This window comes from Hippoglossus stenolepis, chromosome 2 (genome assembly GCF_022539355.2).
Source record: "Hippoglossus stenolepis isolate QCI-W04-F060 chromosome 2, HSTE1.2, whole genome shotgun sequence".
Classification (NCBI taxonomy): Eukaryota; Metazoa; Chordata; class Actinopteri; order Pleuronectiformes; family Pleuronectidae; genus Hippoglossus; species Hippoglossus stenolepis.
Window position 1 is genome coordinate 16,853,214 of NC_061484.1, and position 25,904 is coordinate 16,879,117.

General features: G+C 43.2%; 3 protein-coding genes across 3 annotated transcripts; 1 reads left to right on the forward strand and 2 right to left on the reverse strand.

The window, feature by feature from the left end:
• Positions 1–605: 605 nt before the first annotated feature.
• Positions 606–4,245, reverse strand: LOC124851104 (thrombospondin type-1 domain-containing protein 4-like). Its single transcript, XM_047342357.1, has 7 exons — positions 4,217–4,245; positions 3,719–3,941; positions 3,444–3,617; positions 2,735–2,908; positions 2,450–2,629; positions 1,997–2,141; positions 606–1,033 (listed from the first exon to the last, which is right to left on the reverse strand). The coding sequence occupies exons 1-7, from the start codon at positions 4,243–4,245 to the stop codon at positions 879–881; spliced, it is 1,080 nt and encodes a 359-aa protein (XP_047198313.1). The 3' UTR covers positions 606–878.
• Positions 4,246–4,376: 131 nt separating this feature from the next.
• Positions 4,377–7,745, reverse strand: LOC118100589 (thrombospondin type-1 domain-containing protein 4). Its single transcript, XM_047342358.1, has 6 exons — positions 7,524–7,745; positions 6,782–6,911; positions 6,374–6,549; positions 6,117–6,225; positions 4,951–5,139; positions 4,377–4,507 (listed from the first exon to the last, which is right to left on the reverse strand). The coding sequence occupies exons 1-6, from the start codon at positions 7,656–7,658 to the stop codon at positions 4,377–4,379; spliced, it is 870 nt and encodes a 289-aa protein (XP_047198314.1). The 5' UTR covers positions 7,659–7,745.
• Positions 7,746–12,312: 4,567 nt separating this feature from the next.
• On the forward strand, positions 12,313–22,416 carry melk (maternal embryonic leucine zipper kinase). Its single transcript, XM_035145848.2, has 18 exons — positions 12,313–12,462; positions 12,714–12,826; positions 12,911–12,996; positions 13,757–13,873; positions 13,980–14,123; positions 14,229–14,297; positions 16,125–16,217; positions 16,468–16,566; positions 16,783–16,851; positions 17,619–17,717; positions 18,013–18,099; positions 18,264–18,395; positions 18,533–18,697; positions 18,860–19,148; positions 20,392–20,488; positions 20,902–21,058; positions 21,397–21,500; positions 21,603–22,416. Exons 2-18 carry the CDS (start codon positions 12,748–12,750, stop codon positions 21,778–21,780), a joined length of 2,064 nt encoding a protein of 687 aa, XP_035001739.1. The 5' UTR covers positions 12,313–12,462; positions 12,714–12,747; the 3' UTR covers positions 21,781–22,416.
• The last annotated feature ends 3,488 nt before the right edge of the window (positions 22,417–25,904 follow it).

Consider the following 25,904-nt stretch of genomic DNA (forward strand, 5'->3'; position numbering starts at 1 on the left):
TCTATGGCTGCAACATTTACTCCTACTTCTGACTCTAGTTAGTCCAAGCTATAAGATTCAGTTCAATACAAAACTAGCCTGTACAAGCTCCTTGTGTGTCATCAGATTACGATTGTGTCTGTTACTTTTACAGTCCGTATTATGCTTTTATTGTGGAAGCAGGTCTGAGCTGAGTGCACTGCTCACAGTCACCAGTGAGGGGCGCTGTTTTGCTAAAAGCCAATGATTTGTCCATTGACAATTATGACTCATCACAGATAATCCCATTCATAGATTCGTCCTTGTATTGAAAACGTCTACAAACTGGACTATGGGACCCATCATCTAATATTCCATATACGTTTGTATATATAAGTAATTATACAGCCTATTGATTTTCTGTTCATAACATTTTATAAAAGGATGTGATTTCATGAGTCTTGATTACATAAGGTTCCATTTGACCAAACTAACCATAAACTACAGGTTCTGATCAGAGTTTATGCACTGATGTAATTAACATACATTTTCAGCATCGTCTAATAGGCCACAATGGAGGGTTGAAACAACAGAATTGTTTCTGTTACATTTGCAATAATACAACAAAATCCGCTGAGTACCACAAGTTATAAATGTTTTATTAAGAATAAATACATAGATTAAGAACATCAGCAAACATGACCAGTCCAGTTTAAAGTTACACTGAGAATGAAAACACTCTGGACCTATACATAGTGTACGACTGTGTCTGATTACCTGGTCAGCTAATCTGTCGCAGACCGAGCGGCTGAATATCAAACTAATCTCTCCGAACAGGACTAGGAGTCATTTTCACAGCGCTCACTCATTTTCCACACGGAGCTGTGACCTGAAGTGAATTTAATCCTCTCGAGGCGGCATCACCTTCGGATGTGGTTCTTTTGAAATGAGTTGGGGTATGTTTTCTGTGCACGGGAGCAGGAGGCGCAGCAGACCCCTCTATAGTAATTGTAAATGCAGAGTCGGGCTTGCACCACCACCATACAGTTATGATACTGGTCACTGCACGATGGGCCTGTGGAGGGAGAGACAAACACAAGAGAGAAATGGATAACAATGGGGGGAGCATGACAAGTGTTATTCACTCCACTCTGCTGCTCAGAGCCAGTCGTAGGCTGGTTATAGCGTGTCAGAGCCAGAGCTGCTCCAAGACAAGATGATTTATTGTAGATATCATGTCACATATTCCTAATGCTCTGTGCCCCCGAACATGTTGATGTTTACAGCTTATTTCACCAGACATATCACCACAGTAATGATGAACCCCTGAACATCAGAAGTGTATTGAGCATGACAACATGACGTTCTTGTTCTTGTCTTTTTTGTACATTAATAAGTCACTTACTGATCTTTTTAAATTGTTTTTAAACAAATGTACAGTGGCCCAAGAGAGCTCAACGCACTTTAAATTAAGAAAACCCATGCAAATAGAAAAAACGTGCAAATTAAGAAAACAACTTCCTCAATTTGACGACACGTGAACCTGTGAATTTCCATCACCGCTGACAAGTAGCAGACTTCATTAACTTCACAAAGCATTAAACTACCGCCAGGCTCATCACTTAAGTCCCCTGGAGACATTTCCACAGTTGTTTATGCAAATTGGCACACATTTCTGTATTTTTTTCTGCACAAATGTTCATTAAAATAATTTTTCATAAATCATTATTCAATTTACCTAATCCTAATAATTTACTGTGGGAGGAAGCAGGAGTATCTGCAGGAAAAACCCACGTAGGAGAACATGTAAACTCCATACAGAAAGACCCCGGCCAAGCTGGGATCTGAACTGGGAACCTTTTTACTGTGAGCCGATGGTGCTAACCACAGAGACAGCAGGTGAAGAACATCTTCACCATGGCAACATTCAATGACAGCATCCCAGATTCATCCCACTCCAAACACGTCCTCCCTGACCCTGCTGTGACCTCAGCCCCACCGACAGTGGACACAATGTCAAACTGCTCGTCACACTTACTTATCTCGGCTACACAAGGTTGTTTATTGCATTCTTCTCGACTCTCCGGGGTCAAACTGGGGTCACAGCCGTCACTCGGGGCAACACTGTCAGCAAGACAGTGGGCCTCTCGTACACGGTAGCCCCCGTTACAGGAACGAGAACACTGAAGTGACAGAGAGGGAGAGAAGAGGCACACAAAACATATAACACAGTCATTTAGACACCGCAACTGATGCCTTATAAGTACCAATGTTGTCGTATTGTATATGTGACATAAATATATGCTAAACAAAGTTTGCACTGGTTTGCCAAACTGGGATGTCATCATTTAAAGGGGTTCACCAAATTTCTTAATTAAAGAGATATTGAGTCAAATGTCTCAAATACTTGATCGCTTCATTTATCTGCAAGACATTAAAATGGGTTCGTGCTCTTTCTGTAGAAGGACAGAGAGACTTCTGGGACACGTACCGCGCTCCACTCTGTGAAATACCACTGGGCACCACATGGCTTCAGGCTGCAGGTCTGAGCTGTGATTGGCTGAGGCAGATCAGAACACTTCGACTGGTCCGCGACCTCCATGTGACCGTTGTTGTTGAAAATACAAGCCACGCTCCGGGTCTGCGTGCCATTCCCACACTCTGCGGAACACTTCAGTGACCCACACACATAAAATGCTGCAGTAAGTAAATGTTCCTTTAGCAGTATCTGTGAGTACTCCATGTGTGTGTGTGTGTGTGTGTGTGAGTGAATTACCTGACCCCATGGTCCTGTGTACCACTCCAGCCGGTTCTGACATGGGCCCGAGTCACAAGATGTCACCTCCGCTGGACGATCCCCTTCACAGCTGTCCAATGGAAGGTCAGTCACATGGTCCATCAGGCATATAGCTGTCCGGGTTCGATTGCCTCTACCACACTCTGCAGAGCACTGAGGATTATCATGCACGTACATAGTAAATCAGTCGTTTTAAGATTTCAACTTGATCTCACTTCTTTTTGTTTCTCTCGACAGACCAGAGATATATTATGTTTTCTGTTGATACGTCTTTCTGTCCCATTGTTGTGAACACAACATCTCAAGAACTCCTTGAGGGAATTTCTTAAAATTTGGTACAAACAGTCTGAGTTGGACTCTCGAATGAACTGATTAAAATTTGGTGGTTGAAGGTCTCTGTGACTTAACAAAACCCTCTATTGCCTAGAACACCTCAAGAGAATCATGTCAAATTTGGCACAAATGTTCACTTAAACTCCTGATTAGATGGTCAAAGGTAACGGTCATGGTGGCCTCACGAAACAATATTTTTGCCTCTTTAGCATATCTCAAGTCTGCCTTTAGGAAATTTCTTCAAATATCGACCAGTTGTCACTTGGACTCAAATATAAACTGATTAGATTTCAGTGCTCAAACCTCATATGAGTCAAAAAAACTGCGTGGACTGAAACTGCACAGGCTGTGTTACCCGTTGGCTCCAGAGGGAGGTGAACCAGCTGCGTGCACACGCTCCCATGTCACAGTTTTGCAGTGTGTCTGGCTTCAGGTTCATGTTGCACTCGTCATCCTCCTCCACATCACCCTGGTTACTCAGACACACCGCCTCCCTGCTGCGCTGGCCCACCCCACATGGCACTGAACACTGGGGGACAGAGGGAGAGGGGGGGAGAAGTAAATGTTGTTTTTTGATGATAAATGTTATTGTTTTTGATGATGTGTGGGTGTGTGTGTGTGTATTTTCACCAAGCTCCACTCAGATCGAACGTCCCATTGGCTGCATATTTTCAGCTGACAGGTCGACTTGGTCACCGGCCTATCAAACACCCCGCACAGCTCTGGTGCAACGGTAACCTGGGACTCTGTCCCGTTGGCATGGACGTGAGTGACCTGACGGCAGATGACCTGTCGGAGCTGAGTGCCGGGCCCACACCTCTTGGTGCAATCCGACCACTCCCCCACATCCCAGCTGTGAGCCAATCACAGAGAAGAAGAGAGAGGCTGATGGGAATTTAAGCGCAGTTTGCTATCATCACAAATGAAGTGGTTTCATGGTCAAACATGAGTCAACAATGACTCTGCTCAAGCAGAGCATGTCCCAGCTCACTTGTCTTCATTTTGACCACAGTTATTGTGAGGTCAGATGTTACTGTTATAGTCCCAGAAGAAACATGTATGTTTCAGACTGACAGTTATCATGGATCACTGCCACTGTGGACCAAATATCTAACAGACCAAACATACAGTTGATACACTAGCCCCCCCAGCACCATCCTGGTAACATATAGTGGTTTGTTTGTGTGTGTGTGTGCGCGCGTGTGTGTGTGTGTGTGTGTGTGTGTGTGTGTGTGTGTGTGTGTGTGTGTGTGTGTGTGTGTGTGTGTGTGTGTGTGTGGATCACTCACTAAGCAGGGCAGGGCTGCGTGTTGCAGTTTTCTTCCTGGTTTACTGGTTGAAGTGGAGGGTCACAGAGGTCAGCAGGAACAGTCGCCTGTGAATCCTTCTCAACACACTCCAAGAGCACTTGACGCCTGCCTGGCAAGTGCACAAGCACACACACACACACACACACACACACACACACACACACACACACACACACACACAGGAAAAGGACTAAGCAAGTGAATGTGTGTTTTCACTGTATACATTCACATTTTGACAGACAATGAAGTTGCTGTCATTCAAACTAATGATGTACAAGGCCTGTGTATTTTTCCAGCAGTGTCTAAAGCTTCCTGTTGAATGTGTTTATGTCATCTTTGATTCTGTAACATCTTATTATAAATAATGTTTATTTATTTATGCTGCAATGTGAAGTTTGCAGATCCCAATATACTGTGAAAGGTGTTAGGTGTTTTTGCATTGGCAAAAGTCTTTAAAAAGCCACAGATATATATGTAAGTGCTAAATAACCATATTTGTTGATTTGGAAAGTCTTATTTTAACGTTTCTTTGTGTTCTATGTGTTTCCTCACCAGTGCCACAGGTTGTGCTGCACTCTGTGTGGCCCCTCCTCGTCCAGGTATAAGTAGGCTGAAGGTCAGAGTTCACGCTGGGTTCAGTGGGAACCTGGCTGTGATAGGGTGTCTCCTTGGTGATGCCATTGTTGGTCATGTCACCTGGGTGTGTTTTCTCGCCTGAGAGGGATGGATCTACCGTCTCTACTACAAGAAAGAGGAGGTTGGAGGGAGGTGAAACAAAAATGGCTACAGACGTGTAAGAGAAGAAAGGCATTAGGTGTGTTTGAGGACAGTGTGGGTGTGTACAGGCTGACGTAAATCACAAATACTCAGTTAGCATGAAAACTAAACAAATCCCGTCTATGGAGTGTGCTGTTGATGTGCACCACTCTCTGGCAATGCAGAAAGGAAACAGACACAGCTGGAAGAAATCTAAAATGATTGTGGATGTTGGCGTAACGAGCGCAGTAACACCTCAGAAAACAAAGAAGTTATTCAATATTTGGAAGAGCATTGCGGTTTCTCTTTACAGCTTACAGTGGCAGTTCACAATTGCAGTCGGTGACGTCAAGCGCTGCACATATTGTTTCGTTTCTCGCTAATATAAAACATTTAGGTATGTTAATATCTAAAAGGGGAAGAGAATATTGCATATAAATGATGCATTGTGAATATCAAGTGAGAAACATAACACATATGTCATTCCAATAAATGGAATCATCCTCTCACACAGTTCCACCCGCCTTTAAACTGAGCTAAGACAACAACTGACGACGCCTGTTTTCAGGAGATCCATTTTAATTAAGTAATTATTTGTCAGTGCCAGTGGATAGAAATCTTTTCTTTGATTAATGCTAAATATTAGGTAATGATATGAAATATGGCCCAAGTGACCGGTTATATCCTCAGTGTGCGCCAGAAGTACGTTTGGCCGCCCGCTTGCTGTATCGAATGTTATCAAAATCCTAATCAAATTTTCAAAAGGGACAAAGGATACATGTTGGTGTTACTATGACAGTGAATGAGGACACAAACAGACGCATCTGTTCTGTGTTACGATCCCGAGGGCAAAACCAGAATCTGTAGTATGAGGAAAATGGCGCTGTGGTCCTTTAGGGTCACGGTAATACAGCTTTAGGAGTAGGTTTGGGTGTTTACACATGTTAGGGGTGTGCACTTACCCAGGGGAAGTATACCAGAAGGTGCATGTGGCTCAGGAGTGGGTTCTGTGGTTTGTAAAGGTACACTGTATTCATAGTGTACAGCAGGACCTGGTTGCTGGTAGATTAACTATGGAAAAGAGATGGAGATTAGGTATATTATGATATGTAGTAATATCATTTGAAAGGTATTATTTACTACATGTATTTTTGCATTTGAATAAGAGACAAAAAGTATTTGCAGCTGTTTCCAAAGTGTTTGCAATTTTGCATCTCACGTAGACGTGCAGGTCCTCAGTGAGCGGCCCAGGCGCAGTGATGGACTCTCCGAGGCGAGAGCGGATTTCATTGGGTCGTCGGTACATCAGCTGTGTTCCCAAGGCGATGAAGATCCCAGGCCTGTCAATCACCCACTTTCCGTTGATGATAGACACTCCAGTTTGGGTCTGCAGAGCTGGAGGAAAACTCCACGTTCATCGATCACTGTTTGTCAGGCTAAACACATTTCTGTCGTTACTGTGTGTGTGTGTGTGTGTGTGTGTGTGTGTGTGTGTGTGTGTGTCTGTGTGTCTGCGTGTGCGTGTGTCTGTGTGTCTGCGTGTGTCCGTGTGTGTGTGTGTGTGTGTGTGTGTGTGTGTGTGTGTGTGTGTGTGTGTGTGTGTGTGTGTGTGTGTGTGTGTGTGTACCCAGGTAGTTTCTGCTCTTCACTGTCTCCTGTATGCTGATGTTTTGCGCTCCTGCTGGAATCTCGGCAATCTTGTGGTAGCCAACATGCAGGAAAGTCCGAGAGAAATTCCCCTTCACCACCTCAAACCCCTGCCAACACACACAGCACACACTTAAATGCACACAAAGCCCACTCATGTACATGCAGACACTCTTTGCATGCTCCCCGTGCCACAGTTGCACCGTCACAGGCATCAGTTTCAGCGGTATAATCATAAATTCCACTGGATCACATCGCTGCTCTTTTTTTGCTTCACTCATCCATCCTGCTCTCCAACTCTCTCTCCCTCTCTGCTCCTGGAAATCCCACCGCTTGTTCCATCCAGTCCAACAGTTGGTTTGAGTTGGGGAACCTTTCTTGTGTTCCTCTCCATTCCTCCTCTGCACATTTAGCAAATTTTAAGTTTATCTTTTCTATTATTTTTATGAGAAAAGCCTCTCGTGCTCCTTTTTTCATGGTTTTTATTCATTGTCTGAACAAAGCTGGATCTGTTTGGGATTAGTTAGTGAAAAAGACAGAGATAATCTACAACAACTGGTGGACTGTCATGCAGCTATTCCTCACTACCAGATTTTAATTCGATTTTACTTGTCGTGTGCGTAGGAACAGCATTTGTAAATTGAAACGCAACTCTTAAACAGCTTTCATATACTATCAAATTACAGCATTTACACCTTTACATGACAATGTGGATGTCTTACCTCCAAAGGGGATGCACTGGCTTTGTTATCCCAGGGAAGAGCACCTGAGGGAGGGCAGAGAAGACAAATGAAGAAGAGGGGAGCCAGAGCTCGACGCTGCTGCGGGGAACCGAGCTGCTGCCACAATTCAGCCATGGAGAGACTGAGGGAGGACACTCACAAACACACGTACACACACATGTTTAATGGGGGAGTGTGTGTGTGTGTGTTTGTGAGGTGGGGTTGGCTTGAGGGGTGGGAGGGAAAAGAAAGAGACAAAGGAGAGATGTTGAGAGAAAGTGTTTGAAAAGTGTAGGCTAGGTTACTTCAAGTTGAGGTCACTCCCATTTGCACCTCAACTTTGGATGTTGTGACAACTATGTGTGTGTGTGTGTGTGTGTGTGTGTGTGTGTGTGTGTGTGTGTGTGTGTGTGTGTGTGTGTCTGTGTGTGTGTGTCTGTGTGTCTGTGTGTGTGTGTGTGCAGACTGGCTCCTGTATCCTACATCTCATCCAAAACCAATATCTCTGCCTGTGAATGGTCATGCAAGATTGTGAGGCTTTGGACGCTCCTCACTCTTGATCTCGCTCTCACTTCTCCACCCACTTCTTGTTTTTCACTTTATAAGGCTCGTCTTGTTCTCAGTTATTCCGCTTTTCATTTCTGCAATGATGGAAAAAATGAAGGATATCAAAATTAAAAATACCGCAGTAAGAAAGAGCCTGGAACGAGGATAATCGAAAAAATATGTTTAATCTTTGCACAATTTATCGCATTTTCTCTGTTTTATGGACAAAAACACATCAGTTATACAGAAAAAGCACAAAACATGTAGAGTACTGTTATTCTCTAAATTGTTTCATTTTTCCTTCCACACACAAAGGATGCTGATTTTTATAGTGACTTCATTTCTCCACCGTGCCATGTAGGGGGAAAAAATCTGATTCAGAAATTACTATAAATCCACTGGCCGGGAATCAAAACCCCACAGTGACACACACCCAACGTCTTCATCGAGAGGGGTCATGGTAATATTTTCATGGACAAAATGATTTGGAGAAGTTCATACACACATGGGTGCAATATATTCCCCTGGCTGAATGTTTTAGTTCTGGGCACAGGAGTGTTTTGAGCCCTGCAAACACACCAATGCAGTGAAGCTCGCCTGGCTCCCTAACTTTCCACTGTTTTATGTTGGGGGAGTTAGCAGAGAGGGGGAGTTATAAATATCAGAAACGGCTTTTAACTGCAACCCTAATGTTGCTGTGTGGAGAAATGTAGTGGGATGGAGCAGAGACAATATATTTTCCTACCTGTTTTGTGCTTGTGTGAGCAGAAACCACCGTTAAAGACTGAAAAAGAAGGTCTCCCCCAGCTGATCCACACCACAGCTGCTCACAACATGGGTGTGAAATTGCCAGGAATGAGAATTTCGAAACTTCTATAAGAACCTGAAGTAGTTTTACGCGATTGTGTGTGTGCGCTTGTGTAGTTTGCGTGTGGAAGATACTTTATAGGAGTCACGTGTGGGTGAAGCACCATGATTCAAGCTGACCGTAAACCTGTAAAGCTGAGGATGAAGATGCTTGAGGCAGCAGAGAGAGCTGATGCCAGTGTGTTGTTTCCTCCGCCCACATGTGTCTGCGTCTCCATGTAAGTGTCTGGCTCTGTGCCCTTTGACCTTTGACAAGTGCGCTGATGTGCACGCTGCAGCACATTAAACCTAAAAGCTGCACATCCCATGCAAACCTCTCCTTTTTCTTTTTTCTCTCTCCCGCCTCTCTGGCACACATCCAGATCTAAGACATCGCTCCCCGGGAGTGAATAGCTGGTAGTCACGGAGCTATGACACAGGCATTCTGGGAGCCTCCAGAAGTCTGTCAGGGAATACTGTGCACGACAGGCACCGCTCGGGCTTCCACGTCTGTTTTCCACTGTGACAGCTTAATAGCTGCCACGTCTGATCACTCACACACGCTGTGAGTCCCTGGGAGCAGCTGGAAGTGGCACAGCAGCTCCTTAACACATGGATCTGCTCAAACTGTGACATGTACAAGCACAGGGCCATAAACACAGGCCTGTACTCCAATAACATATTTAACCAATCTGAAAACATACATGTTAATAATATCGCCTTTTGTACAGATGATGGAGTTGCAGCTATTAGATGTTATATCTGGATTTAGCTGAATAGAGTGCACTAAGGCTTGTATGTGATGTTTAACTGGCAAAAGCTCAGGCCTCCATGACCAAACCATCTGTTAAAACCATTGACTGTAACAGAACTTGCCCTCCAAATCATTACAACCGCTTTTATTTTTATTCTCGAACAAACACAAAGTAGAGTTGCATCTTATAAAAGGACCCAGAGGGGGAACACCCACCGGCTGTATGTTCCAGTACATTGAAAATAAGTTTTAATGTGCAGTAAAATTGTGAGATCATACTGATTTGGGAATGACAAAGCTCTCACTGATAGATTTGTAAAAAACAAAACAAAGCATGAAGCCTATAACTGGTTTGCAGTTATTTTTCGTGAGAATCGACCATGTGTGACTATTTAAAATGTGTTTTTGTCAGTGTTTCTTTGTATTGTTTATAATTATTTGTGTGTGTGTGTGTGTGCGTGTGTGTGTGTGTGTGTGTGTGTGTGTGTGTGTGTGTGTGTGTGTGTGTGCGTGTGTGTCCTTGCTGGCCAAACTAACCACAGAGCAAAAGGAGACAAAATAGTAAAAGACACAGAGAATGAACAATACAGTCAACTGAAATTAATCTAACCACTGAAAATGAAAGATTTGTTTCCCCTCACAATCCCTTTAAATGTTCCTCTCTTCTCCACTTCCTTCTCTTCCCCTTCTCCTTTCCATTTCTCTCCTCTCCTCTCACTCGCCTTCCCCTCTCTCCTCCTCCAGCTGTGGGCTGTTTGATGTCCCTCTGTCCCGTCCTGCCAGATGCCCCAGAAACCAAATGAGGGGTTCTGTCATCCCGCTGACACCTGGTCATCCCCTAACCACCGGTTACTCCCCTAACGACCAGCTCCTTCCCTAACGACCATGAGAAACACCGGACAACCACTGATCAATCACCGAAATTCCTCTGCAGCTTTCTGTCCATGTTGGACTTGTGTCAAGATGTGATACTTCACTCCATAAACTTTTTACGGACTGATGCGTGACTGGCCTTAAAAGCCTGATGTCTTGGTGTGGGTGTTCCTACAGACCAGGTGCAGTGTGTTGTTCCTCGCCAATGCATCTAATGAAAGAACAGTGACCAAGACAGGACGAGTTGATGTGGCCTTTACTGTACATCACGCAAACTTTGACAGTGAGAGTGTATGCAGTCATTACTGATGGCTGACAGGTAGGCAGGGGTCTGTTATAACCCAGTCAGGGGTCTCTGTCCTCACCTCTCACTGTTTCCTAATTACAGGCTCAAGACTGGTGCAGGTGAAGACACACACATACACACACACACCTCTTGACACCATAAATGCACCTCTCTGGTCAGCTACTGCGGCTGCATACCGACGGGGTCAAGCCGAACAGTTTGCACATTGCGACACACAGGATGATTTCCATCCCTCAGGTTGTGTGTACCTGCCCATAAAAGCACATCAAAGTACGTTGGCAAGTAAATCTTTCCGCTAACCACTACCTTTCAGAGAAGTGTTACTGTCCTTATGCAATGTTTGTTTAGTGTGTCATCTCATTTTGCGAACCGCAGTCGAACCCCTGGGTGGTGCTGAGGGTGAAAACCAAGGTTTGTAAAGGACATGTACAATGACATATTGGTTGGGTGAATTGGTGACTGCTTGGTTTGAACATCAGATCACTTTTCCCTATTTAATATAGAAGAACACTTGAAACGCTTTCAGATTATTCAAAATCTGATCATTTACTGCTTTGATGACATAATCATTGTGTAAATCATCATACACGATGCGAACATGCCAAGTATTTAATGGTTCCCGCTTCTCGGTTCTGACTATTTGCTGCTTTTCCTTTCTTACTGTAACTTACATGTTCTTGCCTTTGCTCAGGGGCAAAATAAAAGCCCCCCCCTCATATCGAACAAAGACACCCACACTAAAAGGAGAAAACACAAAACAGTTTGTAGCTTGTCCTCCCATTGTCGTCATTTTGCATGTTTTTGTGATTGTTGTTGGCCTCTCTGTGATTGCATGGCCTCTTCCTTGTCACTTTGCATGTCTTGGTGGTCGAGCTACATCTCTTTGTAGTACTTTTGCTTTTTTCACGGCGTTTTTTGTCTTGCTGTAGTTGTTTTACATCTGTTGTTGCTTCATAGTTGTTTTAGGTGTCTTTGTGGTTCTCTTGTTTTCTTTGAGCTTATATTGTCTCTCTTTTCTTGTCACTCTGGGTCTCTTTGTGGTCATTCTTGTCAGTGAACCCATGGGTGACCCCCAGGATTGTATATGTAACAAAGTTCATTTACTTTTTTTACTGTCGTTAAATACATTTGTCTGTAATTTACTCCATGACACATATATCAGAAAACATCTGTACTCTCTACTCCTTTCTACACCGAAATCTTTTTACAATGAATTGCGTTACATTTTCACACTGTTTAAAAGTGATCAATCAGTGTAGGAATTGGTCCACTGATCCAATAATCCCTGCATTTAGTGTTTTCACTTCCAATACTTTGTCTAAATTGTCCTTATAATACATACTTTTACACAGTTTGGCACAAGTACTTTGACTTGATGTTTCTAATATTCTTTCCACTTCATCTGTGTACAGACCTCTTGTTTTAATGGCTGCAGTAACTATTCTTCACCACAAGGGCGCAGACGAAGCACCGAACGGAAACCGGAAGTGAAGTCAACGTCAACGTACGAAATTCAAACCTGTGTGAGGAACATTTGTGACAGAGCTGAGTTTTCTGCTCATGGTTGTTTACGGACTCCGCCTGCTTCTTCTCCAGTTTTCACACTAACTCAGGTAACTTCACTCAGTCAGCTTCTACTGACAGTTTGTTACGTGTTGCCGTGTTATGGACTTTTGTCTGAACTAGTCTGCTCTGCATTGGTGAAGCTAGTTAGCTAACCAGAGCATGTTGGACAGACTCGGTGCTAACTTGCTAATGTTAACGCCCGAACACGAAGATAGTTTCCCGGTTTAGCTCGTTTCGGTGTTTTTTCAGTTGAGTTGAGTTTAACACTGCCGCTGCGAACCTTGTTCTCCGGCCGCAGGAAGTGTTATCACCGTGCGGCTGAGGACGGGACGATGCCCGTGGAAAGGACCGAGCCCCGCGGAGCGGACGAGCTCCACAGATACTATGAGGTCTATGAGACCATCGGCTCAGGTAACGTCCGTATTAATGGTCTTCTTGTTTCTGTGGGGGTCTTCTCGTCTCCACTGTGAGCTGTGAACCATGTGTGTTTTCCAGGAGGCTTCGCTAAAGTCAAGCTGGGTCGACACCTCCTGACGGGAGAGAAGGTTGCCATTAAAATCATGAACAAGAAAGATTTGGGGGTAAGTCAGAAAGAGGTAATTTCATTGTCAACAACCGGTCTATGAAATGTGCACTCTTTATTTTACTAAATGTTAAACATGAAAAAGCTGATGGAGGCTTACATTTCTGCTTTCTCCAACCAGCAGCTGGAAGAAATGTTTGTCTTTAAAGAAAAGGATTTTGTTTTATCGATTTTCTTTTAAACAAGTCAACCATTTTTTTAGATTTACTTGCTTTCGACACTTTTTTTAAATTTTTTTTTTTTATTGTTTTTTATCTAATCTCCTTTTTCTACCACAAAGTTCGGAAGGTTGCTCATCTTCAGGAGGTCTTCACAACACAATAGTACAAAAACATAAACAATTTCAAATTCACTCAGTCGACGGGCAGAATACACCAGACATAAACATCAACGTTTTTTGTAAATGAAGATGTAAAGCATAATACACCGTTTTCAGACATGAACTCCAAAAAGATCTCCGGGAAAATGTGTGCACACATTTGCCTTTCACACATGAGTAATGCAACAGGAGATTCTCTGGGTCAGACACGTTCACAAAAACAGGGAAATGTCCAGAACATTCAGCCGAGGAATGGCACCTGGATAGAGCAGGCAGGAGGAAAGAGATGATGTATAGATTCTGCTGGGGAAGTCACATGTTTTTATTTACAGCCCAGACATTTGCGTTCTCACAAAAAAAAAAAATCAGGGAAATATCCAGACTTCAATGTCTGAAAGCACCTAGCACCAGTCAAACAGTTTGTCATCTCTCTCCCCAGGATGATCTGCCGCGTGTGAAGGTGGAGATTGAGGCCATGAAGAACCTGAGTCATCAGCATGTGTGCCGTCTTTACCAGGTCATAGAGACTTCCACACAGATCTTCATGGTGCTGGAGGTAAGCACACAATATTACACCATACACACAGAAAATATGTTTGAGTGTGTATGTGATAGTGTCATGTTCAGTCATTTGGCTCCTTTGTGTCCCTCTCTTCTCTCAGTACTGCCCAGGTGGAGAGTTGTTTGATTACATCATAGCAAAGGACCGTCTGTCAGAGGAGGAGACCAGGGTGTTTTTCAGACAGATAGTGTCAGCGATGGCTTACGTCCATAGTCAGGGATATGCACACCGAGATCTCAAGCCGGTAAAAACCTCCTGTCTGACCGAACCTGAAGCAAATTGTGTCGAGGTATCTGCTGTTTCATATGATTTTAACGTCTGCTGCCATATTTGTCTCTTTGAACTACAGGAAAACTTGTTGATTGATGAAAACCACAATTTGAAGCTCATAGACTTTGGCCTTTGTGCCAAACCTAAGGTAAAACATCACAGTTCCTGTCCTACTCTGTGCATATCAAACATATTTAGCCTGTTAGCTATTTTCCCCAGTAATATGAAAGGAATGGAAGAAGTACAAAATTATTAAGGTTAGCCTGATTCATTAGTAACTGATCGTTAAAACATTTCCACACCACAAACCTCATCAGACATTTTGAAAGATCAATGAAATATGACAAGTCTTCAAAGCCAGCTCGCAGCAAGAGAGCGGAACTGTTTGGCAACTCCGTTGCCACTCACTCAGATTTTAATTTGGGAAACCCTGTATCAGTCCCATCACAGGCTGAAAGAGTGAAAGTGTAACAAAGCTACAAAGTTATGTCTGTGATATTCAGGGTGCAACAGAACCTGTTACCTGAGTCCATACACAGTTCTTAGAGTCAGACTAATATTGATCCCCTGATTTTTATTGGTCAGTATTGGCCTATCACAGTTGAATTGGTCTGCCTTCTGTCGTGGCAATTTCTGCAATCCCACCTTAACAACGAGGAACGAGACACAATTCTCTTACAGTATTGTCACACTTTAATGCTCAGAGCATGGTGCATACGACAAAGGTTAGTTTGTAATATGCACACCGATGGGAAACAGTTCTTTGTCTTTATACATTTGGCTCATCCTTCCCACATAATTTTTGCACATCCCATTAGATCAGAAACTTCAGTAAAAGGTTTGCTACTAAGTTTCCCCATTTCGATATTAATTCGCAGTCACTCACTTACCAGCAAACAGAGATCTCTCTCAGACATGACATTCATTGATATTATTCATTATTTCCTTTATCAATGGGTCGTCACCCCTAAGTAATGTCACTCTACCTCAGACGTCACCCCGTGGTCTTCAATACTGTATCCTCCTTAAAAAAATTTTAGATGCCGTATCGAACTATCTTCATTCCAAGATCTCACAAGCAGCCTCTTCTCACCCTGGGAGTCGATTACGACTTGCCCTCAGGAGAGATAGACTTCTGGTTCTTGGGCAATTTAGAATCCCCTCACCGACTGCGCGCAGATTTATACTTGGTCTTGAAAGTGGTTTGAAGCGTGAATGAGTTAGGCATCCCGGACGAGCCCCCAAATTGTCGTGGCAATTTCTGCAATCCCACCTTAACAACGAGGAACGAGACACAATTCTCTTACAGTATTGTCACACTTTAATGCTCAGAGCATGGTGCATACGACAAAGGTTAGTTTGTAATATGCACACCGATGGGAAACAGTTCTTTGTCTTTATACATTTGGCTCATCCTTCCCACTCTGGTTGGGTTTGTTACAAAGTCAAAGGTCAGGATCTTCTGATGACATCAAGGCAACAATGCCTTAGTTAAAGCAATCAGGCCAAGATTCATTCAGTTGTACAGGATACAGCATGATCAAGGTTACATTGTATGAGATTCAATCATGATCAATCAAAGGGGAAATTAACATGATCATATTGTGGTCAAAATGTTACATTTCCCTTACACTTCCAATGTGTACCAATGGGAAAATTGTTTAACAGAATTCTATACAGAGCAGGGGGTGTTGCTTGGGGTATTTTAGATATGGTGTCGTCACATAGTTTGTCCACCAGGGGGCGCTCTGATTCCCTTTATTTACCATACAAAGCAGCATCTGTTACACGTGTGTATATATATATATGAAGGATATTGTCTAATATATTAATCGATTTCTTTTTCATCCCTAAACTCTATATTGGCCCCAAAAATCCAGTATCAGTCTGGCTCTAATACTCATTACAGAATACAAACCCAGTGTGCACATGCATTTTGTGTGATCTGACTATCCTGTGGTCGTCTCTCTCTTAGGGAGGCCTGGGTTATGAGCTGATGACGTGCTGTGGGAGCCCTGCCTACGCTGCCCCTGAACTCATCCAGGGAAGAGCATATATCGGCTCAGAGGTGAGCGAGGTCGAACGTGTGCCATTTACAATTTTAAGAACCATTGGGGTGGCATTTTCAAGATTTGCCCTTATTTAAACCCACAGAACTTAATTTTTTCACTTAGGCTGTTACCTGCCTGTTCCACAATTCTGCTTTTTCATGGTGTCTTGAGCATATTCACTGGCGCATGACTCTGTGCAACTGAGCTGTGAAATCCTGGCTGTATCACTTAAAGTAGAAATATTGCTGTGTGATGTGTAACCTCCAGGCTGATGTTTGGAGCATGGGGGTGCTGCTGTTCGCTCTGCTCTGTGGATACCTGCCTTTCGATGACGAAAACTGCATGGTCCTCTACAGGAAGATAACGGTAAGTGAACGGCTGTTAATGACATTTTCCAATCTTTGTATAAAAATAGAAAATGATTGCATTGCTGCTAAATATTTGGAGGCCACCCCTACACTGGTTGTTTTACCTTATATAATATTATATTACCACTTAAAGAAATCCTTAAATACTGGAAACCTTTATGTTTATGATGTATTTCTGTTTAATAATGTGGTTGTCTGTGTTTAACATCTTCAGAGAGGTAAATACGATAACCCCCGGTGGCTCTCTCCAGGTAGTGTCCTCCTCCTCAATCAGATGATGCAGGTAAATCCTTTGGTTATTCAGTTTCCTCTTTTATCTATTTGTATTTATTGTCCTCTCAGCCTAATGGTCGCCACAGTTTTCACAGTTGTCTTGAAAACTCAATCCATGTCTGAACCCGTAAAAGCCAGAGAGAAAACTAACGTTGCCAGCCTCGAACCCAACAGGCGTTCTGTACTTTTGTGTCCAACCCCGACGCGGTTACTGTAAGCTGCACTTATTTTGTGTTATCCTGTCTCTAACACACATAGTTAATGCTTGTTTCCCTGATTACAGACATGTGCAGTGTAAAAAATCAGCCTTGCCAATAACACCGACCCAAACCCAAATATAATTTCAAAATCTTTGTCTGAATCTGTGTACAGCTTTGTCTGAATCTGTGTACAGCTGTACTTGCTGCAGCACAATATTGTCCTAATAACGCATCAGAGGCAGTAACACAGTTTGTTCCATCACAACTTTTGTAAAGAGTTGGTAAATTATCAACTAAAGGTGGGACAACTTTTGGAATTATTTGCATTAACTTTCAAAGCTTACTTTACCTCCATTGCTGCAGGAAGGTTGCTGAAAAAGCCTGTTTGCTATGAAATTAGAGATTATTGAGATTATTATTTATTTTTTCAGTTTTGCAGACCTTTGTATCACTTAATGCTATTCACTGGATTTGATCTGCTAGAATTTACATAAAACTTGTAAAATTGGGATTTTCTAAAACATTGGTTGTGTATTATGTTCCAAATTCAGTTGTAGTTTCTGTGTGTGTCCTGTAGGTGGACCCCAAGCGGCGTGTTGCTGTTCGCCATCTACTGGACCATCCCTGGGTGCTGAAAGACTACAACAGCCCTGTGGAGTGGTACAGCAGGCAGCCGGTACACTCACACAAACACACACCAAAAGCTGTGTAATAAATATCTATATATGTTTATATTTTTATAACAGAAATGCACAACAACAAACACGTCAGTATCCGATTCTGTTTGAGTTTCTTTCTCTTCAATTTGCTCCAGTCACCGCAGAAGTACTTTTCCATAGAACAGCCCCACAATCCTCAACAAAAATATATAATGCATTATTTTTTGAGAAATGTTGTTTTAGTTTTCACACATATAAAGAAAGTGTCTGTCTTGTATTTCCAGTGATCAGTTTGTGTTCTGTTTTGTGTAGCTTGGTCACATAGATGAGGACTGTATCACTGAGATGGCAGTCAACATGAAGCGATCGAGAGAGAGCACCACAGCACTGGTGAAGGAGGTGTGTGCCACTTTGATCGCACTATTTAATGTTGACAATGATGTTTATTATGCTGATCAGATCTTCATCCACTCATTTTGTGTTTTGTATGAAGAAATTACAAAATGTGGACGTTGTGTCAACATGATAGTTTACATAGTTTTCATACTTGTTGACCCCCACAGTGGCAGTACGACCACACCACAGCCATCTACCTGCTGCTGCTGTCAAAGAAACAGAGGGGAAAACCTGTCCGTCTGCGCCCTGAGCCGACTCCCTGCGAGGACTCCTACTCTCCCTCACAACAGGGTCTACAGGTCAGACTCAGGACCACAATGCCCACAATGCTCTGCTGTCTGCACTGGGTTTTACCTACTGTTTACCAGTACCAAATGTTGTCATGGATCTTTTCCCCTTGTTTTTCTCCATTTCTGATTTTCTCTCTTTCTTTCAGTCAAGGGAAGCTCTTCATTATAGTGAGGATGAAGATGCTGTGCTTGTGGGTTCTTTGGATTTTGGCTCAGACTACATTGATGACTGTCCCTGGCTTCCAATCAAACAACACACACCCAAGGGGGTCAGAGGGCAGCCAGACGGATGTGCTAGCAACAAAGACAAGGTGTGTGAGAGTTAGGTTGAATATATGCTTTTGCTTTGTGTCCTTATTAGAGAAGGTTCAGAAAAAGGAGCATGTTTGGATAAAAAACATCTCTGTTGGGGCATGTTTGATGAGTCTTCCAGAGAAATATACTCATGCCACATTTCACGCTTCCTCCTAAAGAGACTGGCATCTCCATCAGTGGAGAGAAGATATGCTTACAGCCCGACTCCAGAGAGGGGGCGGAAGAACGCGCAGCATCGCCAGGAGAGGAGGGACAGAGACCAAGAGCAAACCGCTGAGAACAAGGAGAATGTTGCTGTTCAAGATAAAGATTTAGACATTTTTGTGTTGCCTCCTCCTCGAACTCCGGTGTCCAGTAAGAAGAATGCACGCCACAGGAATGTGTTGACCACACCCAATCAAAATACTGACAGCAATAGCGGCAAGAACAACGCACTCACACCTAAAGGTAAAAAGAATCTCTTGGATACTCAACAAATGGCTGTAGTCTCAGTTCAAAATGCAGGTTGTGTTTGTGCTGTAATTGTTTTTGTTCCAAACCAAAAAAAAGCCTTATGCACCATCTCTATTAGATTATTTGCATTAGCCAATTGGCCCTCTGCACAATGCCCAGTCTCATTTATCTGCCCCCCTCTCCGTCTCATGCAGCTCTCATAATCACAAGTGCCACATCCACATGCCACACATTTGCAAGTAAATTGTCTTCTGGTAATAAACTCATTTATTGGACCTGTTTTTATCCCGAAGCCACTCATATTTCTATGATTTAGCTGTCATTACGCCACTGTGAATGGACACACACACTTATCACTGTCAACTCAAAGGTGAGGTTATTATCAGGAAAGCTAATTCTATTCACTTATCTGTAAATGAAGGACACTAATATGAATGGAGAATCATTAAAGTCTTAATTATTTGTCAAGGTGAATCCTCTGCTCAGATGTCCAGCCTCATTAGTTTCCACTATAAACTCAGCCACCACCCAGCTAACGCTCCGCCACAGAGCCCGTTGGTGTTAAAGTGTCCGGGCTTGGTCCTGCTCTCTTTCCAGCCGCCTGTTCTGGCGCAGCATGTCTACAGCACAGACACGCTGCCTCTGACATACTTGTCCACACACACACGAGCACAGTGGTCTGTCCCCAGGCGTGTGCCGTGACAGGTGTAGCTGTCTCTTTCCTCTGCTCGCTGTCCCTCGTGGGCTGTAGTGACATGTGTTCTCCTGCCACCAAAGCCTACCTGTGAGTGTGTGTGTGTGTATGTGTACTTGTACTTATATATTTGTGCGGACCATTTTGAGCATAGACATCACGGAGTGAGGACATTTTTGGAAAGGGAGGACATTCTGGCGGGCCCTCACTTTTTCAAAGGCTTGTCTTAGGGTTACGATTTGGTTTTAGGTTTAAGGTCAGGGATTTAGTTGTGATGCTTATGGTTAAGGTAAGGGGCTGGCAAATTTCTTATGCCAAAGAGTATCCTCAATAAGACAGAAGTACAAGAATGTGGGTGTGTGTGTCAGACCACTTGTTTGTGTACACCAAAGTCTTGGTGTTCAGTATGAAAGCCAGCTATTTCAATGCATACAATCAAAGAGCTGTAGTCATGACTTTGTACATTTAATCTTCCCATTTTATATTTCCTCTCAGGAGATGCTGAGGTTGTTTAAATCATTTCTGTTCCATTGCATCTTGTAGATGGAGGCAGTGGCTCTAAGGAACCAACCAAGAAGAGAACAGCAGAGAACAAGGACCCTGCAAACATAGACTTAATGGCTTTCAGTCCTGAGAGAAGGTGAGTAGCCTGAGGGACGGGCGAGGCTCAGAGGTGAAAGAAAGGGGGGAGGAAGTGTATGAGCACCTGAACAGCGTAAAGCCTAAATCTCAGGGAAGACTGAAGTTCACACATCTAAGGCAACAGGAGATGTTAGGGCAGCCAATGGGCTGAACAGACTCAACCGAAACTGTTATTCCAAACCTAAATACATGTCCATCAACAGCCTCCCTGATAAGACAGTTTGAATCTCAATAAATAATGTCAAGAATCAGACAGAAATGCTACAGGGCACAAGAATGGAAAGTAACTGTTTTAATTTCTAATGTTTTTGAAAGAATATGTGAGCTGCTGTGAGGGACTGAGGGACAGGTGAGAGCAACTTGGATCAAATGTCAACCCACAGTGATTACATTCCTCCATTTGCTCTGCAGGTCTCGGTCTTTGGACATGGCCGTTACAGAAGACAGCGGAAAGAAGAAGAGAGGAGGGAAGGTGTTTGGTTCTCTGGAGAGAGGTCTGGATAAGGTGATCACCATGCTCACTCCCAGCAAGAGACGAGCACTGCGGGACGGCCCCCGCAAGATCAAGGTACATGCAGGACGACTGAGTCACCTGTGCTATGTCGCACGTAAAAAACAGTGCTACAAATAGTTATGATCTCCATAGATTCATTGATAAGATGAGTCGAAGGAACATTGTTTGAAATTGCGTATGACAATATTACATCTTGAAATTGAGCGATATTTAAAAAAGAGATTTCATATATAACGGTTTAAAACAGAGAGAAGTGTAAGTCCTCATAACTGGAACCAGACAATGTTTTGTTGTTTTCTTTGGTAAATGACTTAAATACAAATGAATTGTCAAATATTTAATACATTTACATTACTAGGCAGCGTTGTTGATCCGTGTGTGTTTTCCTGTAGGCACAATACAACGTGACTTTGACGAGTCAGACGAATCCGGACCAGATACTTAACCAGATCCTCTCAATCCTGCCGGAGAAAAAGGTTGACTTCACACAGAAAGGGTGAGAGCACAAGCCTTGTATCGGTTAACTTGTATTTTCCCCTTATTTTCTTACCAGAAGACTCTTTATTCAAATCCTTATGTTTTATTACCTTGCATTCAGATATACCCTCAAGTGTCAGACCTGGGGCGACTACGGGAAGGTGACGATGGCGTTTGAGTTGGAGGTGTGCCTGCTGCAGAGGCCTGAGGTGGTCGGGGTCCGCCGCCAGAGGCTGAAGGGAGACGCTTGGGTCTACAAGCACCTGGTTGAGGACATCCTCTCCACATCCAGGATTTAAAAGCACTTTTCAGCTCCTCTCCAAGTCAATAGACTGGCTCTTCTCTGTCAGCAGTGACCCCTCTGTCGGATGTAGAGAGTCTTAGCATTAAAGATCAGTCCTTCATTATTTTGTATGAATATTAAACATTCTCCTTAGGCCAGTCTGCAATCTCTAGAGTATGTGTTACATTGAATTTATGAGAATTACAAGTCAAGATCCTTTATACTGTATCTTGTTTTATGTAGAATATTGTTGTTTTACTTCCCTTTTTCATAATTATCAGGCTAAATAGGGTCCATGTCAATTCTCTTGAGGTGTGTATGATGTGTCTGTGTGTGTGTGTGTGCATGCATGTTTGTGTAATGTATTTATAGTTTACCTTCTGGCTTCTTATTACCATATTTATGTCATGATATTGTTATTCTCCCCTGTAGGTGCAAAACTTGATTTAATAACATAAATAAGCAGAGCGTTACTAATTTACTTTCATTGTTTTTTTTATGTCTGTACATTTTTTCCATCATGATGTTTTGACGTGGTTCTATGAAGTGTCTGTTTTTATTTCCTGTCGGTGCTTTTCATGTGTGTCGCGTCGTGTCTGTAAATTTTTTTACTGACAATGTAAAGGGAGCAAAATAAATGATTTCTGCTGAGTGTAACTTGTCTGTGTGTGGAGACGCATGAAGTGGATTGAGTATTTATTTTTGTTCAGCAGTTTGATGGCGCAGTCGTGTGTTTTCACTGTCATCCTTATGTTCATCTTCTCGTCTTCACTCCTCTCGGGTGCAGAGATTGATGGTGATCGTTTGGCTCAGTGACAGAGTCTCTAAGCATTTACCACCAATAAGATTAGGGGTGAAAGGTGTCAGATATCTACAGTGTTTCTCACTTCAGATACTTACAGATGCCAAGTTCACATTCTGCACTCAAATGTTGATCATACCCATCGTTTACTCCACCAAAGATGTAATGTTTCTGTATTCGGGAAGAAACCATTCAAATCTGGTGTGGATCTGGATCAGTGGGCGGATCCCGGAGTATCGCAAGATAGGGTGTTTTTTGACATTTTTATTGATTTCTCAAAGAATTAATTGATCTTAATGAAAAATAATTAGACATGTTTAAGAGACTGATATATACGGGTGTGTGCAACTTGGTGCCGATCCAAATAAAAATCTGGATGTAGTTCATTTAAATGTGGTTTCAAAAGGACTGTTGGGCCTTGGTGGAGGTATGAACTCTTCTAGTTTGCACCATAGAAACTAAGTACAAACATTATCTGTGTTGTTTATGCAAAAGTAGTGTTCCTAACCACGATAATGCCAAAGCTATGACACAGTTGGAAATAAAAACTTGTGGTCATTGAACTGCAGGTATTTGTAAGTTCTGAAGTGAGTTGATAACGACAGTGGCGGATAATAGCTCAGCTTTGATGTAAAACGGTGGATGATGATTGTTATGGCAGAAGCTGCTGGAGGAGCATGATTGTTATGACTGAATAATGATGATCATCGCCTAAAACATCTGAAGAGAATAAAACAGAAGTCTCCTCTCTGTCATGACGGAGTTGCAGCTAATGGATGTTTATTTGTGGCAACTTCTCCTTGGCGTCTCAGCAGGGAGGGGAAGGGTAATAGTAATGGTGGGTGGAGGTGGTGATAAGGAGGGTTTAACCTTAATGGATTCTGAGAGAGGGTCGGGGGGTGATTTAAGACAGAGGTGAGGGTTGGAGTTAAGTTGGAGGGGGTAAAAAGAAGAATCCTCCCATAGGCCTGTACCGTCCTTATCATTCCAGTGGTGAGGAAGACTCCTGCTGGGCTGAGGTTGGAGGATCGGAGAATGTGTGTGTGTGTGTGTGACAACAGCTGCTCTAAAAAACAGCTGTCACCAGCCTCACATTAAAGACTTCTTCATCATTACCTCCACCACAGAGGTTATGCTTTCCCCCCTGTCCCGTGTTTGTTTGTTTCTGGGCAGAACCAGGAATCTTTTTTTATCATTTTGTTTAATATTAAGAGATAGGATTTATTTTTATTTTATCTTATATATTTTCACCAATTGCCCAGGGAGTAATTCATGGATGTTGATGGGAAAAAAATGGGCATGTTTAGGGAACTGATATTTATGAGTGTGTGAAATTTGGTGCTGATCCAAATAAAAAATCTGGATCCAGTGAATTTAAATATGGTTTCATAAGGGGACTGTTAAGGGGACTGCCTTGACGGAGGTTTACGCTTCACTGGGTGACATTGGAGTTCCCTCTATTTCCTCCCGTCTAGCAAACACAAGCACCTCCATGCTTTTCCGTGACTTTTTTTATCAAGATTTTTGGTTTCTAAGCCGAAAGTTACTGCCATATATTCTTTTAAATCACCCGGACCTCTTAATGAAGGCAAAATGAACCAAGTCAGTGAGTTATTCAAGAATTTTACCTTTCAAAAAAAGGTATTGAAAGCAATTGCTGCCATTGTTCCTCCATTCAAACAGGGGGCACTGTGTAGATCTCAGTCCATGCCTGCTGGAGGACTGGAGTAAAAATCATGCACACTGGTTTAATGAGGATTAATGAACTGAGGCAACAGAGGTGAGGCCTCCACTGTGTGAGGAGCAGGGAGCTGACTGTGCTGCATCAGTGTTTTGGTGCGTACCGCTGTCTTCAAGTTAATAAAATGTTCAGACACTGGCCTGAACCCTGGAGCAGATTTGTGCTCCCCCCACTTTGTTTGTTTTCAGCTCTGTGAGTGTGGAGGCGTGTGGGAGAAATGAGGCCTCTGCTGGCGATCGCTCTCATCCTCCTTTTCCTATGTGAGTTTATGTTTCTTGAGGAGTGCTATTACTCTGATACGCTCCAACAGTTTTGCTTGCTGTGTGTGTGTGTTTTTTTTTTATTTGTGAGGCAGCTGCATGACACGTCCATTTTCTGTGTTCTTCTGTCTGCATGTCTGTTTCAGGGCTTCTCAAGGCTCAGACGTCCAGTGACCCTCTGCATGGAGACCCCTGTGAGGTGAGCTGATGAGAAATAGATAGAGACAGTGGAGTGGTTCCCAACCTGTGGGCCAGGAGCCCCCGGGGGTCCCAATAAAAATCTGTGTTGTATTTATGCGTTTATGTGTTTAGAGCATTTAAACTACACCTTGACACGTCTTTCCAATATTTGCATTATAAAAAATATTTCCGAGTTGTTCTTCTGACATGAGATAGCGTGAACGCAACCACATGAACACACAGGTTTAATACATGAAATTAAAACTCAATGTCATTTTGTATCCACGGCTTTTTTTCCCACTGTTGTCAGGTATCCTAAAGAAATTGTGTTGGTGCAATGTACATCAATCCCTTCAGATCATTATTAACATGTCCCATGACCACTTTGCTGTTTTCAGGCTGTGTCCCGGAGCAAGGCAGCGACTCGTGGTTGTCCTCCACGCTGCTCAGACTGGTCCTGTCTGTCCCGGCTCTTGTCATCAGCTCCCTCCAGAACACCGTGCTGCTGCCCCTGGCCTGGCCTTGCTTTGCCTCCGTCTGCATCTCGGTGCTGCTGACGTGTCTCCACCCTGTACCTGCTTCACCTGGCCCTGGTGGTTTGGGTTGGGGCCATTTTGACCCTCACGCGGCACAAAATGGCTGACAGTGACACCGCTAGCGAGAGAGTGTTGTACCAGCAGAAGAACCAGGAGAGGCGTCACACCAGAACCAGACTGAGGACGCTCGCTCAGTGATGAGTTAAAATTCATCAGCAGTTTGTTTGGACCTGCTTCCACCTTCAATTATCTAATGAACCTACGACTGTAGTTGATTTTCACACAGATACTGTTTTTAAATTGGCTTTGCGATGGAAAGAGAAAAAACACTGATTAGCCCGTGTCCTTGTGACCTAAATGAGGTTGAAAATACTTCTGCTAGTTGCCTCTTTTACAAACAGCCTGCTGCCGTCCACTTATCTATCTCCCTCATTCTCCCTCTCTCTCCGTCTTTAAACGTGGCTCCCAATTATCAGCGGATTGTTGTGCTGTTTGCTTCACATCTGCAGATGTTATCATTAGACATGTCTGTCAAATGGAGATGAGCGGATAAGAGAAAAGAAGAGGAATAAGAGAAAAATCGTATGCATTCATTGTGTCGGCGTGTGTGTGTGTGTGTGT